This window comes from Delphinapterus leucas, chromosome 18 (genome assembly GCF_059928025.1).
Source record: "Delphinapterus leucas isolate spDelLeu-1000000601 "Yukka" chromosome 18, BTC_Dleu_Yukka2, whole genome shotgun sequence".
NCBI classification, from domain to species: domain Eukaryota; kingdom Metazoa; phylum Chordata; class Mammalia; order Artiodactyla; family Monodontidae; genus Delphinapterus; species Delphinapterus leucas.
The window spans coordinates 33,937,560-33,957,598 of NC_143146.1; the positions used below are offsets into that span (position 1 = coordinate 33,937,560).

Genomic DNA, 20,039 nt, shown 5'->3' on the forward strand with positions numbered 1-20,039 from the left:
CTTTTTAGTGGCTGAAGAAAATTTGTTTTGACTGTTTCATTGTTTGGAAGAAAAGCTGTTGCAGAAGTTTTATGTCTGTTTTTGGTTCTGTTAAACTGGAAAGGGCATATTCCTGTCTCAAAGGCTTTTCTTCAAGGACTTACAAGCCAGAGCTCAGTGTCTGAGTTTGTTTCCAAACTTGACTTTCTCGAGTTTCAGAGAGACAGACTTCTATTAGGCCACCGGGCTAGCACAGCAATGTTTAGATATTATTTCAATCAAAGAACTGTGTTCCATTACTCTAGGATCTATGTCAAGCTGTGGATTAGGTTAAAAAACCAACAAAAGCTCCTGGTGGTTGAAAGATTATAAGTATTTTGCTACATTACTACATTGCAGGCATGAGCACGTTCTTTCAGGATTTTAGAGTTTCACAACGTTACAATTAATTAATTGTGTCTATCTAGCTAAAACACTAGTCAGAGTTACCGTCTGCACTTTTAATAAATCCTTTGAATTCCCTTGATCTTTCTTTTTTCTTATCCTCTCTGTGTACTGTAGCAAAACTTTCCCAAACCCATAAAACTTTGATTAATGGAATAAAGAATTAGATTTGAGATACCTGTTTTTGTTACTCTCCCATGCTTCTCTGACCTTGGGGTCACTTTCTAAATGTACCTCAGCCTTTTTCAGAAACTGGTAAATTAAATAAACTGAAATTTATATAAAGCATGACCATCCTTGCTGTTACTAAGTTCTTTATCCACAAATGTATACAACTAGCCATTTACTATACACATTCAAATACAGTGCTTCTGTTCTAGTAGTTTACGTTCCTTCATTTTCTTCACCTTTTCATTCTTTTGCTCCCCAACTACATGCATGAATACAAATTAGGTAGAAAATAGAGTGGGGCAAAAAAAATTGTTTATCATTGACAGTGTTTTTCACTGTAACCTTTGGGTAGCACTTCTTGGTTTCTTGCATGAAATCAGAAACTATTCATTGATTCTAAAACCCTCTACTAATTAATAACAACGAATTGCCTCACTCTGCTTCAGTTTCTGGATATCCAGGTTTAACTATGCTTTTGGAAAACCTGTGTTTTTATCCTCAATTTTCTATGCAAAGAACGCAACATTTTTTTCCATTCGGAATTTACATTAAATCATCTTTAATTTCTAGGTTTTCCACTTTCTCCTTAGTCTCTCTCTCTCTCTCTCTTTCTCTCTCTCTCGGCAAATATAGAAAAGAAGCAAAGCTGCTACTATCAACGTGCTTCAGCCTCGACCCCGGGAGAACTCAGTGTCTCCCAGATGTGTGAAGTGTATCTCTTAGTAGGGACCCTGGTCCTGCTTTCAACTGGTGCTGCCAGTGTAAGCAGCTATGATGTTTGGATTCAAAGGTGACCCGAGATAGCATCCTGGGGACATGTCCCTGGAATGAAGTAGAGCCCAATTCTGTCCATGTGCTGCCAGGTGGGAAGAGGGTTGGGTGTCCTGCTGAGAGCGTTGTGATTTGTGGGTAGAATCTGGTAGGGGTGTCCAGTTCAGAGCATCAAGCCAACCCTCTTTCCTTTCTGTTTAAGAGTATCTAAAGTAAGATGCAGAACATGGCTTCTTCCCTTTCTCACAGCTTGGGTAACTCTGTTGGTGATGTGAGGATCTGTATCTTATTTATGCTGTGGTGTGGAGATTAAGATGTTGCAGTTGAGGCTATGATAACTTTTATACTCAATACAGTGCCTCCTGAAAAAAGGAGGGTTTTTAAAATTTAATTCTTATTTTATATTGGGGTATAGTTGATTTACAATGTTGTGTTTGTTTCCAGTGTACAGCAAACAGATTCATGTATACATACCCACTTCAGATCTAGAGATACATACAGACTGAAAGTGAGGAGATGGAAAAAGGTATTCCATGCAAATGGAAATCAAAAGAAAGCTGGAGTAGCAATACTCATATCAGACAAAAAGGGAGATTTAGTTCAGAAGAACTCAGTTCATTTTCTTCTCTAGAAAATAATGAAAAAAAAAAAACCTATTCACAGGCCATTGTTGGATGAGAGTATCAGCTAAAAACATAGACTTGTTCTTAAAAAATTTAATTGCATAATGATAACATGAATTATTTCACTGCTAGTATTTTTGATTCTGAAAGTAAAAGAAGGATTTTTTTGGTGTGTCTAAAACAGGGCAGACAGTACATAGATAATGTACTTACTTACGATACATTTAATGAATTTTAAATCTACAGTAGACTTTGTGCACCAATGGTGAGATGACAAAGCATCATATTTTGCTAAGTTGGAGACCCAATTTAAGAGTTAGATTTGCAAAAACTACATGTCTTCTTCCTCCCTTTTGTAGTTTTACATTTAGCTAGAGAGGTTGTTCTCTAAGATTCAACACCTAAATAATGAATTTTTTTATATTGTTCAAAGCTGACCTCTGCTTTTAGAAAAGTTTATCTGCACTTTCTCATCTGTTTAGAAACATACATTTTTGGTTAAGAGATCGAAGACAATCTCTCTTTGTCTTTTTTTTTCCCCCCTGAGCTAGGGAGGTTGAGATAAAAAAGAATGACTGCTTTAAAAGTCACACATGGCTGTAATTTAAGATTTTTTTCCTCTCATTGTCCGTAACAGTTGAAAGAAACCTTCAATGAAAGTTTATTAACTAGGCCAATGCCTGAGGCAATAAAGGTTCATTTATTACCAGTTTCTTGGCTGTTTTTCTTCTTCTATTTTTCGGTTAAACTCATAGCGTAAGATAATACTTCACAAAATTAAACCTTTGACCTTCTGTAGAGTTAAGTCTCCTTTGATTAGATAAAGTAACAATTTATGGTCCAGCATGAGGTTGCACATGAAATGAATAATGCAATAGACTCCGCGTGGACTGAGAATCTATTGCTTTTGAAAAGATGAATGCTGTTTAAAGGGGGAAAAGTCCGCTTAAGTGTGTTGTCTTTATTCAGTGTGCACTTTAGCAATATTTCAAAAGGCTTTACTTCCAAGATAAAGTTATGTTTGAATTTTCTAATTCTCAGAAGGAAGATGTATGGCAAAAATACTGCGAAAAGCTTTGTAACTCTTTGTGGGACTGTCTTATGAGTGATTATGCCACGCACTCCAGGTATTAACAAAAGCTGAATTATAAAATAGTCGCATGAGGAAAATGACCATTGCTTTTACAAATGGAGTTTTATAATGATGGGACAATTAGCATAGCATAACTCGCGATAACATGATGAGCTACTATTAACATGACTTAAATTGATATTTGATAAGTTTTACCAACAAGAAGCAGAGCGACAAGAATAAAATAAAATCATAATAATATTAAGCTAGGTTCTTAATTTTTAAACCAACCCATAGGAGTTCAGTTTTTGGTTATTATGATATAGCAACTTTGGTGAATAATAGTAATGTTTTAAACTTTGTTTTGCTTAAGTCATTTTATACTTTTGAAATTCCGTAACGCGTTGCCAGAAGAGTGATTGGATATGATTTTCCAGATATTCCTCTCATTTTTCCATGTGCTCTTTTCAAAATTATTTGGCAAAATTGAGAAAAGTCTCAAATCAGTCAGTGAAAATATTTTATTGGAATTGTCTAATGACTCCAGAATAGATACACATGCTTTCAGACTCAGAGTTGATGTTTATTTCTATCTTCAGCTCCGTGGAGGTAGAGAAATGTGTACACAGCACAGGTTCGTGTTTCACACGAAGCTGTTGTGATTAGCTGGTTGTTTAAATTACTAATTGACATGCAGAAGTTGAATGCTTCAGAGAAGTGTTTTAGTTTTAGTTTGGTTCTTTTTCAATTAGCTTAAATTATTTAAGATGAATAAATCTACTGCAGTGATTTAGTTTCTTTTAATAGAATCTCATGGTACAACATAAATTAGGTCAAGAGAAGCCATTGGATCAGTGCCACTATAGACTTTGCTCATAAATGAAGAGATGTAAGGAAAATGGAAGATTTGCTCTGACTTACTACTGTTTTGAAATAAAGTAAAAGGTTTTATCGGAATGTACAAAAGACTAGCATTTATTGCCATGTTAGAAATTCGATGTTTCTTTCTGTTGTAATGCTTTTGCAGTAAAAAAAAAGAAAAATAGAAATGAATAGTGCAATGCCAACAATTGGTAATTCTTTGACATCCACCTGCTCTGTTTGTAGGTGAGCTGTGTTGAATATATGCATCAAACCTCAGAAGGGAAATAGTTTTGAACATAGACAGCATTTATTTCCTGAACAATAAAGTACAAGTTTGCCTCAGAATCAGACAATTTAAGTAACTTCTCTAAATTACACTAAAAAAATTAAGTAACCTGACTATGATTACAAAGGCATGCCATGATTAAGGCTTCATGCCATCCTCTAGGAGATGATGACCACTTGAGGCTATGGACTGAGAGCTATATTTCTTTGTAATCTTCCTTGTCACGTGGCAGTATTTATTTTTCTAAATTAATCAGGATTATTCTTTTCCATAGTCCAACTTTAAAACTGCAACTAAAATCCTACGTTTCCAAGCACTACAATTGGGCTCTCACACTTCATATTTTTCTTGAAATCACATATGGAAAATACATTTCTTGTCGGCTGATTATGGAGATTCAATGAGATGGTGATATAAATGTAAGAACCCAATGACAAAAGTGTGAAGAATATATTGCTTCAAATAGTCCTTCCATTCCTATCCTATTGTTATTCAGTGAATATGGCTATATATTTTTCTCCACCCAGACCCTGACCTCTATTTAAAAAGTGTGTATGTGTCATTATATATATATAATGATGATATATATATATATATTTCTTGAGTCTTTTCCTTTATATTACTATATCAGAAAAATTTTTGGCCACATCGTCTCCAGCTATTTCTGTCTCATTGGGTAACTCCCCCAAACAAAACTTGCATGTAAAAATGACCACCTCTATTATAATTTTTTTCTCATATCCTCTCCTCACCAACAAGCACACCCTGACAGAGCCCTACATGCTACCAGGATTCTGGAAAAAGAAAAAAAAGAGACTTATTGAAGTATCAAAGGAGTTAGAAGAGCATTTACATGGTGTTGAGAAAAGTAGGAGAACATTTGGAAAGACTATTCTTAGGCTGAAATGCCAGTGAGGTGACTTTGGCAGGAAATTAAATTTATGACACCGTTTCCTCTTTTCACTTATTATACTGCCTGAACTGTCACCAATATATTGACAAGTAGCCTCTTTTAAAAACATCCTTTCACAATGTCACATACTGTCAGCTACTCTCAGGTTGGTAAGAGCCACCTGCTTGAGGCCAATGCTTTGAGTAATTTGGGGTGATGAGTCATGTACATAGTAAGAAGTATTGGGCCTTAGACAAATATGAGAACATCCAATGCCCAGTTTAGTGGAGAATGGAATAATAATAATGAGAAGAGCGTTTTAAAGAAAATTCAAGACAAATGTTACCTCTTTCAATTTGGTTCTATTTATAATTTTTTCTATATTCAAGATATAGAGAGGAAAATAATTTATGTGCCTTTCTCCTTTTCCTTGTTGCTCTGTATCTAAAATATAGGACTCAGGGTAATATTATAAGCAATATATTTCACCAGTAGTACAGGTTAAAAGTTTTGTGCACAGAGTTGAATGACTGTTGTTTCTGTGGCAGATATATTCAAAATTTTATAAAACGGAATCACAAATGGACATTTAGATCAGGTTTTTAAGTGGAATCAACTTATACTTGTGGCATCATCTGAGTGTCTGTAACCTTGGTTTCCTGTGCAATCCATAAGCTACTTGAGAAAAGAGGATTCATTTTCCTTCAATGATTCCATAGTTTACTGTATTCTGTACTTTTCTTTTTTTGCTTATTGACAGAGGCAGTGTGGCCAATGCTGAAGTGGGAGTTAGGGGAATTGGGCTTAATCTATCATTATTTAATGGTGTGACTTTATAGAAATGATTAACCTCGCTGCCCCTAAATCTCATCATCAGTAAAATAAAAGGGTCGCAGTAGATAAAGTCTTTCTCATCTCTATGTTTTATAAGTCCAGACTCCAAGTGGCTGTTAAGAAATATTTTTCTAAAGGTGGTAATGTTAACAGATAGAGTCGAAGTGAAAGTTATATATTCAAGACCTTGTTGTGTCAGGTTAAACTTTTCATAAATTATCTATTTTCTTATTTTAAATCATAGTAATTTAAACATTTGAATTGATTCTGTTTCATCCTGATTCTATGAGTTAGTGATTAGAAGTTGAGTGTTTCAAAAACTTCCATGGAAGTTTCTCAGTGATTTTACATGTGGCCAAATAACATCAAGATGGGGTCCCCTCCCTCTGACTTCACTACTGCTCTTTCTTCCTAAACTCTGGGAGACTGTAGATTTTAAGCTAATCAGAAAAGAATGCTAAACTTGATGTCTACTTGATTTATTAGTGATTATCAATATTATAATAAACTCTTTCTGTATATTTCTCCAAATTAGTAGTTTTTTTTGTTAATTGACACATTTAAAAATCTAATTTAATCAATTGAAAAACTGGAAACTGATATAGGGAGTGTTTCCATTAACAGCCTCTAAGATCAATTTTCCTTTTCTCTGCAGAATATAAATGTGTTTCAAAGGGCAAGAAAAATCAGTCTAATGGACATTAGGAGACAAACTCACACTCAAAATCTTCAGTCTACCCTGCTTTACAATTAAGTTACTTATTCTAGTTGATTATCATTTCTGTTATTTCATCATTCAAGGGTGAGGACAGGCATAGTTCAATCACAATTTCTGTTTATTTAGAAAGTATTGAGAAATAAAATAACTGGAAAAATTAGTTTCAGTGTTTTAGACAGCTGGTATTTAAATAAGGATAGGAAGAAGACGTGGTGGAAAAAGGTACTGGTGTTTTCAAGTTATATTGAGCCAAGAGTTCTTCTAAGACTTGGAGTGATTTCAATTGAGTTGTAATTCAAACTCATGTAGAGCTTACAATGCACCTTCAACAGAGTTTTGCAAAGACTCTATAGGATCTGTCAGGAGCAGAAAGATTACTTCACAGTAATGACTGTTGAATTGAACTATGCTTTCTGATGTTTTACTTTCTGAATTGAATTGTTGGACAAGATTAATTGCACACAGTGAGAGTTTTAAATGAATGACTATGTAAAGCATTAAGTATCTCTGTATGCCACTTGGGGGAGAAAAAGCTAGAAGGTTTAAATGAATAAATGTATTTAAGGCACAGAATGCCTGGGCTAATTTTAAAATTCCTTTACTAACATCCTTTATTGAAAATAGAAACCCACTTTATTCATCTGTCTTTGTTATATTGCTCTAGCTGAAGTAATTTAATATTCCTGCTTTCCACTAATCTTGTAGTTCAACAGAAGTAAACAATAGGTTTCATAAATTAAAAATACACTCTTCTGAACATGCTTATAAGATTAAAAAAACAAGGCTGTAAACATTTATGACTGAAACAAACTAGATTGTTCAAATACTGCCATGATGTATCATGTATATCAATATGGCACTGATATCAGTTAGAATGCAAACAAGGTTTTAAATGATGTGCCCCTTCATTTCAGCTGGAGAATCCGCTTCACACCATCTGCCTATCAGATGGTTAGGAACCAGGGCTGCGTATTAATGCCACATGTTCGATTTTCCTCCTTCTTGTAATGGTTAGATTCATATTGCTAATAGCTGTGCATGAGCACTGTCGATGAAATTTCTGTGATGGTGGAGTGATGAGATATTTATAAGCTGCCTGTCTCCCTGAATAAGAAATAGGAAGAATGCCAGACATAAATAACTTATCAATTCCAGAATATTAATAATAACTACTATTGGCTATAAATGAGTGCATGTTAGAGTATTTTTTTCTACATTTGGGTAAAGTGACATAGCCTAATAAAAAGTCTATCATATGGAAGCTTTGAATGCTCACTATCTCTTGCTTATAACTAATTTTATTTAGCCATTAGGTCTTGGGAAATGCATTTTATATGGAATGTGATGTAAAAGTAGACAACATATCAAACATTTGGAAGTCATCTTGATGTCTTTGAAACCAAAGATCAAAGATTAGACCTTTCAAGTTAATGAGCAAACAAACAGATCAGAGAAAGAATTTGACAGCAATATGTCTCTTTTATTGATATTTATAATCTATAGTTGTAATCTGCTCTTTATAACTAGGGGTACTAACTTGTTTGAAAAAAATAGAATGGGGATACTTTTCCCTTTTTAGAGAGAGCAATCAGGATTGTATAACAGCATTTGAAGGATTTAAAGGCTGTTTTGATGAAAGTTGAGAGCAGAAGAAAAATGCTATCTTTGCAAAGCAAAATAAGGCTCTCAGGGAATAATAATGCCTGCTTCCCTTCCAAATGATAAACCCATGGATTGGTTTCAGGATATTGAATTGAAGTAGGAAAGGGTTTGTATCAATAGAGCACAGAGTGGAGACAGTCATTTTATGATAAATTTGATCAGTGTAGGCTACTAAATCAAATGATTTGATAGAAGCATGATTTTCAGGTGTCCATTTGTCAAATGTTTAAATTTTCACCATACACTGTTAGATAACTTTTGTCATATTTGCATTTTTGTGAATAACTGAACAAAGGTAAAACTAAATGACATGATGGATATTATGGGTTACTTGATGATATTTACTACCATTTTCAGAGGGCTTAGTATGTGCCCATGCTGTTGTGTACATTATTTTACCTTTATTCCCCACAATACTGCTATGAGGTCAGAACTGATATCTCTGCTTTAAAGACAGGGATTTGGAAGCCTTAGGAATTACATAACTTGCTGCAGTAGTTCATATAAATTTGATGCATGTTGTCCAAAGTTTGTATGGCTTTTTGGAGTGTTTTGTTTTCCAATGACTGTATGTTTACTCCTTATATGATAGTGAGTTTACATAGCTAGGAATTTCCATGCCAGTCACTGTTTCAACAAGAACTTTAAAAGGTTTTCATGGACCATCAAAAAATAAAAGTACAAGTAGGGCTTCCCTGGTGGCGCAGTGGTTGAGAGTCCGCCTGCCGATGCAGGGGACACGGGTTTGTGCCCCGGTCTGGGAAGATCCCACATGCCGCAGAGCGGCTGGGCCCATGAGCCATGGCCTCTGAGCCTGCGCATCCAGCCTGTGCTCAGCAACGGGAGAGGCCGCAACAGTGAGAGGCCCGCGTACCGCAAAAAAAAAAAAAAAAAGAAAGAAAGAAAAAGAAAAAAAAGTATAAGTAAAAGAAATCTATAAGCCAAGATAAAAATAAAGAATTTCTAACAATAGTTGGTTAAAAAAGTAATATAGAATTTGCTCTGAAGGAGTAGAACAGAATGGAGCCTGCTGCAGTGAGTTTGTAGCATAATTCAAACACTAATATGACAAGCTATTTTTCTAAATTGTATGTAAAAATCTATTCATTCTTTTGAATTGTAAGTGGTAGAGTTCGTGAAGATGAAATGAAATAAAATTTTTTTATTTTTAAGAAGAAAAAAAAGAAGCCTAATATTTTTGCATGACATAAGGCCTATGGGCTTTAGCCTAAGTTTGATGTACAGTCCCTTTTCTGAGGGCCAAAAGAAGGTCTACGAGTTGCACAGTATATGACTTATTATCCTTTCTCTGAAGGAAAACATCTTTTTTAAACCAACTATCTCTCAATACATTATTTTATCAATGGCAAAAGAATTTTAAGTATACATTAAAGTTTCCCCATTGCTGATGATAAAATTGGATTTAGAACCTTTTAAAATAAAATGAAATTATACTACATTTGACTTCTCAGTTTAATGTATGTTTTTGTCTTTGTGTGTGAGATACTATAATTGTTCTTGGAGAGTGTAAAAAGAAAGTTTCATGAGGTAAAATAGATGGGTTAATCATTCCTAAGTGTAAGAAAACCTTTGTTCATTTATTTGTTTCTTCACCATACACACACACATGCATTATGTAATATATATGTAATTTTTCTCTCAATGAGAGAAGGAAATCTGGTGAAAATTTTACCTGATTGAAGAACCTGGAGAAATTACCCAAGCTGTTTAATTAACAATTACTGTATATACCAAATAGATTCGTATATGTAAGTGGTTGGTTGAGTTAATAACGTGCATGGCTACTGGATCTATAACACACAGAAGTGCTGTGTTACCTGGCTGGCCTCCTTGCTTCTGCTCTGCAAGGGTAGAGGCGCAGAAGACTCATTTTTCCAAAGTCTGCATCACACTACAGCAGTATGTCTCAGATTCTGATTATTGGTCCAACCTGTTTTGTATTTTAACAAGTTTCCTTGTTGATTCTTAAGCATACTCACTTTCAGAAACCACCGCAGAGATGATCTACCTAGCTAAAAAGCTTTTACTGTAAGGTGTAGACACACTTTAATAATGTACACTACTGTCATCAAATAATCTAAGGGCAGGGAGCATCAGAATCAAGCTACTGAAAGATAAAAATACAGATTCCTCAGTCCATCTCAGAGATAGGGTCTATGAATGTGGCCCCAAGGAAGATAACCTTCAACTTTACCACACTCGGCAGCTGTATTTGATGTAGATTATCGCTTGGAGAAATGCTGGATTACCTAGTTCTAAGGGAAAAATGGCTTGTTTTGATTGGGAAGAGTTAAAAGCAGTCATAAATTCACTGCTTCAGGGTGGGATATTGAAGGAGAATATGCTGAAGTCTGATTATGAGGCAGGTGGAGAAGAGTTCTAAGTGAGAAAGGGTTATGGAGGGAGGAAAAGTGTGTGGTAAATGCTATGGGCTGCCAGTGTTTACACAAGCAGACCATTCTTTTCTTAAAAATTTTTATTTCATTTTGCAGTATAGTTGATTTACAATGTTGTGTTAGTTTCAGGTATACAGCAAAGTGATTCAGTTACACTATAAGTTATTACAGGATATTGAATATAGTTCAGTATGGCTCAAGGACCTATACAGCAGGTCCTTGTTGTTTATTTTATATATAGTAGAGTGTATCTGTTAATCCCAATTTGCTAATTTACCCTCCATCCCACCTTTCTCCTTTGGTAACATTGTTTGTTTCCTAAGCTGTGAGTCTGATTCTGTTTTGTAAATAAGTTCATTTGTATCGTTTTCTTAGATTCCACATATAAGTGATATCACATGATATTTGTCTTTCTCTGGCTTACTTCACTTAGTATAATAATCTCTAGGTGCATGCATGTTGCACAGGTAGAGCATTCTTGATTGCATAGGAAGTGTTTTTACAATGTGAACTCTCTATGAAGTATAGACCAAAAACTAGTGTTATTTTGTGAATTTATTACACTTATTTTTTCAAAGGCAGCTTCAATAGGGAACAAACTATACAATGGGACCTCTTTCTAAAGTGAGTGTATAGATTCTAAACTAAGTTTTTACTAGAGACAGCAAGTTGGAGGGAATTTGAGAATTACATAAGAGATTTGAAGGGGCCATGGCAAGGCCAACAGGAAGTGCAATCAATGCAGAGGTGAGTGTGAGACTTTCATGATTCTCTCCAGTCCTAGGCAGATGTAGCTTTGGAAAGTAAATGCTTTTTATTAAATTAATGAGATTTGCTACTCCTAGTATATTTACATTGACTGTAATATGAACATAATGTTTTAAATTACTTACATGGATATTGTCAAAATAATGCCCATATTTCTCCTGTGGCTTTCCATGTAATCCAGTTTGAGAAGTGTTTTTTCATTCAGTGACAATTTGTGCCAGGCTTTGTGCTCAATGTTTGGGATACATATACTAAGAAAGTATTTCTGTCCTTTCAGTGTTATAACCTAGTCGGAGGAGCTAGCCCTACACCGACCCCCCCTGAGCAACACCCCCTGCCCCAAAAAAGGAGCAATAAATAGTTTGAGTGAGTTTCTGTTCTCAGATTGCACATTAAAGTGACCTGAGGAACAGTAAAATCAACCAAAATATACAGATGGACGTGTCCGAACCAGAATCTCAGATGGTAGGACTCAGTTCTTTGCATGGTTTTAAAGCCCTGTGGGTGATTCTGATGCACAGAGAATGCAGACTTTCATTCAACAGGGCTGAGAACACAAGTAAGTGGACCACTAGCTCTACTCTTGAGGAGTAGGGTGGAGAAGGTCAGCTCTTTAAAAGAAGTGAGTCTTAGGCTGATTCTTGAAGTGTTGGAGCTCTTTCCCAGGTAGATTGAAGAGTCAGGGTCCTGAGCCTGCTCCTCCTAGGGCATCATATTTAAGCCTCACATGACAGATGAAAGGACAGATCTGGGGCAGGGGACTGGAGAGATTTTTTAGAAAGTCTGAACAGCATGTGCAAAGTCTGGCTTGAAAGAGGAAATGTAGTCCACTAGAGGTTGTGAAAGACCCCTATATGTCTGGAGCACACAGAGCAAAGGAGACCTGGGGGAAAGATAATGCCATACAGATAAGCAGGGTACTTGAGCACACAGGGCCCTGACAGACAGATGAAGCACCCACGTTGTTCCTCAGAGCAGGCATCAAATGCCAGGGTTAGATTTTTGTTTTCATAAGGTCACGTTGACTGCAGTATGAATCATAAGAGATTGGAGGTAGAGAAAGTGGAAGCTGTTAAGAAATAATTACAAGACTCCAGGGAACAAAAAGTGGCAGCTTACACTAGGGGAAGCCAGGGGAGATGGAGAAAATTGTCTGAGTGTGAAAGCTATTAAAGAATTAAATTTGAGAACCCATCAAACAGTTAGGTGAGTTAGTGAAACTTAAATCAGCAACTGTTGCAAATGTCATAGCTTTCTTCTTGCTTTCATGAAACTGGACTGAAAATAGAATATTTCAAAAGTATTATGGTTATAGCATGTGTGTGTCACACACACATCTATCTGTTGGAATTTGCATTAGAAGTGTAAATCTAAGGGGGAAAAAACTGTCAAATGGAAAAAGAGAAGAGTACCATAAATAAGATCAGATAAATAATAAAATTGTGAAAAACATTTTTAGAAGTCAAGGGTTAATGCCGGCAGCTAAGGAGAAGCAGGATACTTCTAGCTGAGGGAGGCTGCAGCCAGCCCACTGTATCCTGCTTGAGTCATAGCTAGGACTGGGCTTGACTTGCTGCAGTAAAAACTAGAACACAAGGCCTGCCTAGTTTTTACTAAACATTATGTGGCATTCTTCACATAGTTTATCTTATTTAATCCTTCTATTATCCCTTGGTGAATAGGATGACTTTACAGATGAAGAAACCATACTTAAGAAGATTTTATAGCTTGTGTAAGGCCATATCAAGCATAGTTATGTTTCATGCTACTGAGCTTGATTCAGATCTATCCAATAATAACAATCATATCTCAAGTGGTAGTTTTTTCTTTCTTATTTGAATACTATGGAACAAGATTTACCTGCCACATAAATCAAAGATAAAGACCCTAGATGTGTCATAAATTGGATATGGGACAACACCAGGCAATGAAGGGAAAGGACAAGTGGGATGTTCACATTGGTGACAAGGCGAAACTGAGGAAGAGAGATTTTCTGGGAAACACAAAGAGAATTTTAAGAGAACAGGAAAGAAAATCTTCTGAAACATCTTTGAAGGAAATGAGTAACTGGGGAGAAAATTCAATCATAGGAAGATGAGAGAATCAGTTCAAGTTGGGACTTAAAAGGCAATAAGTGTTCAGTCGAGACCCAGATGAATTCTTTGAGTTCAGATCAGTGCCTTTTTAGGGGGCAGTTACCAGTTTGTCATGCAAAGAGTCAGTCTGAAGGTCTTGTTGCGTTGGGGTGAAAGTTGTCAAGGTCTCTTTGGTCTGATCTGAAGGAAAGGTGAGGTATTCTCCTAACCTCAAAAAAAAAAAAAAAAAAAAAGCAGAGGTTTCTAGGGAAAAAGACCTTCTTCTAATTCCTGAGGCTGCACCTTATTTGCTATAGTAACTAGAAGTGATGATTAATGGGGAGGAAAAAAGGGAGAGAGGTTTCAGTCTCAAATCCACCAGCTGCAAGTGGAAATAAATCATACATAAATTCAAAGCAGGCTGAAGCGCTGTAGCCAGAAATTCTGAAGCAACATAGCAAAAGGAGTATGAGGGTGTGGGCGGGTGTGTGTGTATATCCTCTCATAGACTGTCAGAGTTTTAGAGTTAGCAGAGATCATTCACACGTTTCAGTGTCTTTCATTTTGCAGATGAAGGATGTCGGATGAAGTGAATTGACTCGGTAAAAGTTCACACGTTTAAGGAAAACAAATCGCTCCTGTGCTCCAAAACCTCTGCTGGTTACCTAGAGCCTGTACCTAAAGCCAGGTCTTCACTTTCTGATCTTCCGTATCTGGCCTCAAACTGTTTTTTCTAATCTCATGATCACTGCCACCTCCCGTTTTCTGGATGAACAGAGACAAACTTTCTGGAGACGGTGTGGCATAGTGGTTAGAAAGGTCAACTCTGGGACTAGAATACTGGAGGATGACAAGTGGGGGAAGTGAATCACAGGACTAGAATGTTCCAGACAAAGGCAATGGCAATTGCAAAAGCACGGGCTTGAAGAGGCAGGGCACGTGTGGGTACTGGGGCCACGTTCAGCATAGGGGGAGTATGGCATGAGAATAGGGAAACTTTGGGTGATTAGGTAGGTTTCCAATTTTAGTGAAAAGCTTTGTGAGTTAAGCTAAGCAGTTCAGATTTCCTTCACCACCCCCCACCCCCCTCCACCCCCGTAGGCAGCTGTAGAGGATTTGGAGCCAGGGATGACATGTTCAGGTGGGTTTGTTTGAGGGCGAATTCTGTCTGCATTTCTACTACTCTCCTTCTGTGTACGAATCATGCTTTTGCTAATATTGAATATGGGAGTTCGGAGAGCACTCTATGATATCAACATAGTTTCACTGGTTAGCTGGGAATGAATATATGATATCAGAGTGCTGCATAAAGGAAGCAGATACTTCAATATGTTGTATATGTGTTCTATAAAGCACATGGACTCACGTGAAAAATCAGAATTTGAATTACCTCATTTTTAATTTATTCTTTGAAGGCTTGACAGCAGCAGCTGCAGCAGCTGCCGCTGCTACCAATGCAGCGATCGCCGAAGCAATGAAGGTGAAAAAAATCAAATTAGAAGCTATGAGCAACTATCATGCCAGTAGTAACCAACATGGAGCAGATTCTGAAAATGGGGACATGAATTCAAGTGTCGGTAAGTTTTATGTTCACTGAAACTTACTGTGATCATTTTGCTACTCAATGACTTTCTTTTCCAGAACAAAATTATTGGCTACCCGTTCAAGAAGTCGGCCCCTTTAGCTTTGAAAATAGTGTACATTTTGAAGAAACCACTTAGCCTAACAACACACACTCTAAATAAATAATTAGCAACATTATTTTTAAATGTAATAATTAACTTTATGTCTGCAACCTCTACTGTAAGAATTCAGTTAACATCTTTCGTAATACAAATAAGTTCTAATAGTCAGAATTCAAAAATATTTACTGTAGGTAAGATGACAGAAGAATATTTACAAACAAAACCACACACTAGTTTTTTTATTCTTAATGCATTGGTTATCAAATAAGAAATGTGCCTTAGCAGCAAAACATATAAACTTAATCTTTTCATGTACTGCCAAGAATAAGAATTATGCTGATAATTAATTCTTTCTGTATATATCCATTATCAGTTTCTCTTATTTAAAAAATGCCACTTTAATTTCTTAATTTGATCTTTTTCTTTCTTGAGGTATGGAGGGATGGAAAGTTAACCATTACTGTTTAAACCAAAAAGGAACAGCTTTCTCTTTGCAGAATTAATTTGGGTAATTTGTTTTGTCAAACACAACTTCAAATGAGAGTTAAATTTTTATTGATGATATCTTTAGCGTCTGTGTGTTTGTGACATAAAACATTTTTTTCTGCCACTGCACTGTATTATTTCCCTTTAAAATGTAGAAATCATGCTCAAAATATAATTGAGCAAGAGGAATTTGGATGCAAGATGTACACAAGACTATATCCAACATACATGTTCATGAGAGACACAATAATTTATGGAAGTTCAATTAGATTTCCTTTTCTGTGCAACATTTTAACAGATTATTTCTTTAGCTAATCAGCAGCTCCCTACTTTCAGTCCATTGACCTACAGGTAGGGGGCGTGTATGAAGGAATACTGTGGACTTCAGTGATAGTCATTTTCACAACTGTTCATGGAATCGTGTGCTAGATATGAGTAACCTAGTAGGAAGTAATTTTAAAACACATACACAAAACACAAAATACCACCACTTCAGCGATGCCAAAGAGCAGCTTCTAATGTAAAAAGGGGAAAAATAGAACTTTTCAACAGAACTGGACAAGAGAAATAGAAAAGGAGAGGCGTTAACGGCTTTGACTTGAGAGTATGATAAAGAAGGAGGTAGCAATTCTTGAACAAAAAGATGTGGAAGAAAGCCAAAGACACGGCTCAAAATCTGAAAAGGACTAAGGGAAGTGCCAGCGTTCACATTTGCAGTGCTTCTATTGAGAAGATGGAGGGCGGTGGATGGTTTAGGGCATAGTTTACACACATCAATTTAAACTTTTAAAAGTTAAAAACGATACTAAAGTAAAATGAAAGAATTGTAATTCTGTTTTTAGAACTATTGACTACATATTATTTTAAAATACTAGTCTTTTACTTTGCCCAATAAAACAGAGCAAAATTGGACACTTTTAAAAACAAGTAATTGGCCACTCTAAACTATAGTTGTGATTCCAAAGCATAATTTAGATTGTTTTCAAAATTTTAGGAGAGTAAGCCTTTAATGTGGGCTGTTGTTGGTAGCTGGTGTTGTGAGGAGGGATCTTTAAGTTAGGCAATTTAATAACACTTGAACAAAATATATTAAAACATTATACCTCTGTCAAATTTCCTGAGCAGCAGAACAGAAGCTGGCTTTGGAGAAACCAACAGGCATAATATAAAGAGACCATAGCTCATAATTAAGCGTTGGCATACACTTAATATTTGATATTATGGAATAATACTTGCCCTCTGACCAAATTGTGCTTATCATAATTATTTGGATAGCTAGGCTATCATAATGACTTAAACTAAGAAACAATTTAAATTTGCTTTTTAGTTGGAAGAAATCACTTTTCTTCCATTAAGGTATTCACTTGCTAGTTTATATTGCTTTTTTTTTTTTTTTTGACACCCATCATCCAATTTGAACCAGAAACGGAAATTTATTTGAATTTTCCTAGAGGGTCTTAATATTTTGAGATTATGTTAACATTAGTGCCATTGCTAGTCCCTAAAACTCATGGATCATGTATGTTAGAGATCTGTAGCTGATTTGGGGGGAAATGTTATTCATTGTCATTTTTATTCTATTCTCACACATTACTGTCCTCTAAGAATTTGTGATTTATTACCCTTCCTGAGCATACCCCCTGCCCCCTTCTTCTTTACCTAGAGATCAGGGAAAGAGAGTTTAGGGGAGGGATGGGGTAGAGTCGGGGAAGGTACAGAGCAATATGGGGATGGGAGGTTGAGCTTGCATAGATCACGGCAATTTTGAGCAATTGCTTTAAATGGACTCCAGTCTTCTCTGGTTCTGAGGATAGTGCCTGCCTCATGGTAAGTGTTCAATAACTATTTGCTCCGTGACTTTGGAAAGTTAATGTGAACTTTCTGAGCCTCGCATTCCGCATCTGAAAAATGGCATAGAAAATAGTATCTGCATCGTGAGAATGAAAGGAAATCATATTTGACAAGTGCTTATCATTTTATTCATTACAGTGTCTGTTTATCACATTTTTTTGGTCACCCATAATGTTAGTCATGTGGGTATTGCTTTTGTTATTATTTCTCCCAACTTACCCTCCTGAAAATCACCCTCTTCCTCTTTTTACAGCCACCGACTGCTTCCTCCTCTGTTTTCCTATTCTCTCTGCTAGGTATTATTTGTTAAGCTGCAGGCCTGTGAGGAAATTTGGGGGTAGCTGTGACGTCATTTGGATTTTGTTGTATGTTTGATTTTAGCTTATTCTAGGAACACAAAAATAATCCTAACACAGCCTCAGCACTCAAGGGGCGTACACTCCTATGGGTAGGGTGGTTAAGTAAGCAGACAGTCATAACAGGATGCGGTGGATCCCCCAGGAACGTCAGCTAGCACGAGGCACTTAGGAAGTGGTATTGAAACCTATGAATTCCAGGAGGTATTCCAAGAATCTCAGAAGGCTTATATTTCAGAATACAAATGTACAGCTCTCACGAATCTGTCACTTGGCCCTTGGAAGTAGTGAAACCCCTCAGAGAGGTGCTACTTAAATGATGTATTGTTACTACTCAGCCCTGCCCAAATCCAGTGACATTTCTGAAGTCAATTCAGGGTTCTATTTTCCCTTATACTCATCTGGCTCACGCGTTATTTAAATGTTTCAGGCTTCTCTATGTAGAAACACTGTTTCCCCCGCCCCACTTCCTTACTCCTTGGTTGTAAGTAAATCCTTAGTGCTGCTAGAAAATAGAATTTTTTCTTTGCTTGGTTTCATTTCATTTGGCTTGATGAGGTGAAGGAATATTCTTATTATAGAAGACCCTCTCTAGTTCTTAATATGAATTGTAAAAATTAGCCAGAAAAAAAGGTGTTTGAAGAAACCTATGACGCTGACAAATAATTATTTTATATCCCAATTTTACGTGGTAACCTTGAGCTTGCATCTTTCCAACAGAATGATAACTTTAGGAAGAAGTGAGGACTTCAGGATAGATCTGAGTGAGGCATCAGCAGGCTGAGTAAAATATATGGCTGTGTCGCCATTCTCCCTCATCCACAATCAATTGGATTCTTTTAGTTTAATATTTACTTGCTAAGATGAGATGCTAGTCTGCATGGTGATAAACAGTCTGCTCCTGGCATCTGAAGGTGACCTGTCAGTTCATATGGACAAATCTCCTGCTTACTGAAATGTACAAAATAAATCATTAAAGCAGGCAGGTGCTCATTCCCAGATTTAAATCACCATAGATTTATGATTTGAATTAATGCTTCATTTGGCCATAGAAATAGATGCTGAGACAAATGATATGCACTGGTTGGGGTTTCCATACTGTAGCCATCCTGATATTGATTACTGAGATGTCTTTGCAATCTCTTGTTTATATCAAGTACTATCTTGTGACAGGTTGGCTGATATGAGCTACATTGCAGATAAGAAGGAAAAATGTCCTGGATTCTTTTTAGTGGCAACGCTATCCACAACATACAGGCCAGATAAATTGCTATTTTTTTGCTTTAAGGACTGATCTACATAACCAGCTTAAAAAATGCTGCTTGGAAATTGGGACTGGGATATTGGAAAAGCAGAATTTAAAACCGGTGAACTCAAGGTCAATTTCATAGTCTCTATAGCTATGTTTTATCTGCTTATCTTCTTTTTTTTGGCATCATGCACATTTTTGAGGGTACTAAATTAATCACAATCGATTTAATCTAAATAAAGGAAACTTAATTTTACTTCTAGTTTTTAACTGCTATATAAATATTGACATAGTGAGCATCTCTTAGTAGTTTCTCTGTTATTTAAATACTTGCTAAACCTAATATCTTACCCCCTTAACTAATGACAACAAAGGAAACGACTCTAAAGATAAATACATTAAATATTATTCCCAAGTGCAAGAGTTTGTGGACTATAATTTACCAAGAGGCAGGAAAAGACTGCATTTTTACTTCTCTTAACATTTTATTTAAGGAAAACACTATGTACACAGTTTAAAGAATACTCGGAGGATTTAAGAGGGACCTTTGCCACAAGCTAATATCTGACTCATAGAACTGGTAAACAGCTATCAACAATAGTAGATTGCTTGCTTAGTAGGAAATGAGTTCATATCTATTCAAAATGTGATCTCAAAACAGATGTCCCAAGAAAATCTTATTGTTTAAACTATAGTCATAACCCCCGAACTGCTGTTATTTCTTTAAGGAAGTGAAGTAATCTTAAGACTTCAGAATTTCTGTCTCTGAACACCATGTAAAGTAGGCAAGAATACCCTAATGCAGTGATCCACAAACTTGAACACATTTCATATGC

The 20,039-nt window shown here is 36.1% G+C and overlaps 1 protein-coding gene across 2 annotated transcripts in view; it reads left to right on the plus strand.

Moving 5' to 3' along the window:
- The window catches only part of DACH1 (dachshund family transcription factor 1), a 414,474-nt gene that overhangs the window by 208,247 nt on the left and 186,188 nt on the right, over positions 1-20,039 (plus strand). For both annotated transcript variants that reach the window (XM_089899464.1, XM_022577063.3), the window contains exon 3: positions 14,992-15,153. In XM_089899464.1, coding sequence (XP_089755590.1) covers positions 14,992-15,153 — 162 coding nt within the window. The remainder of the gene's footprint in view (positions 1-14,991; positions 15,154-20,039) is intronic.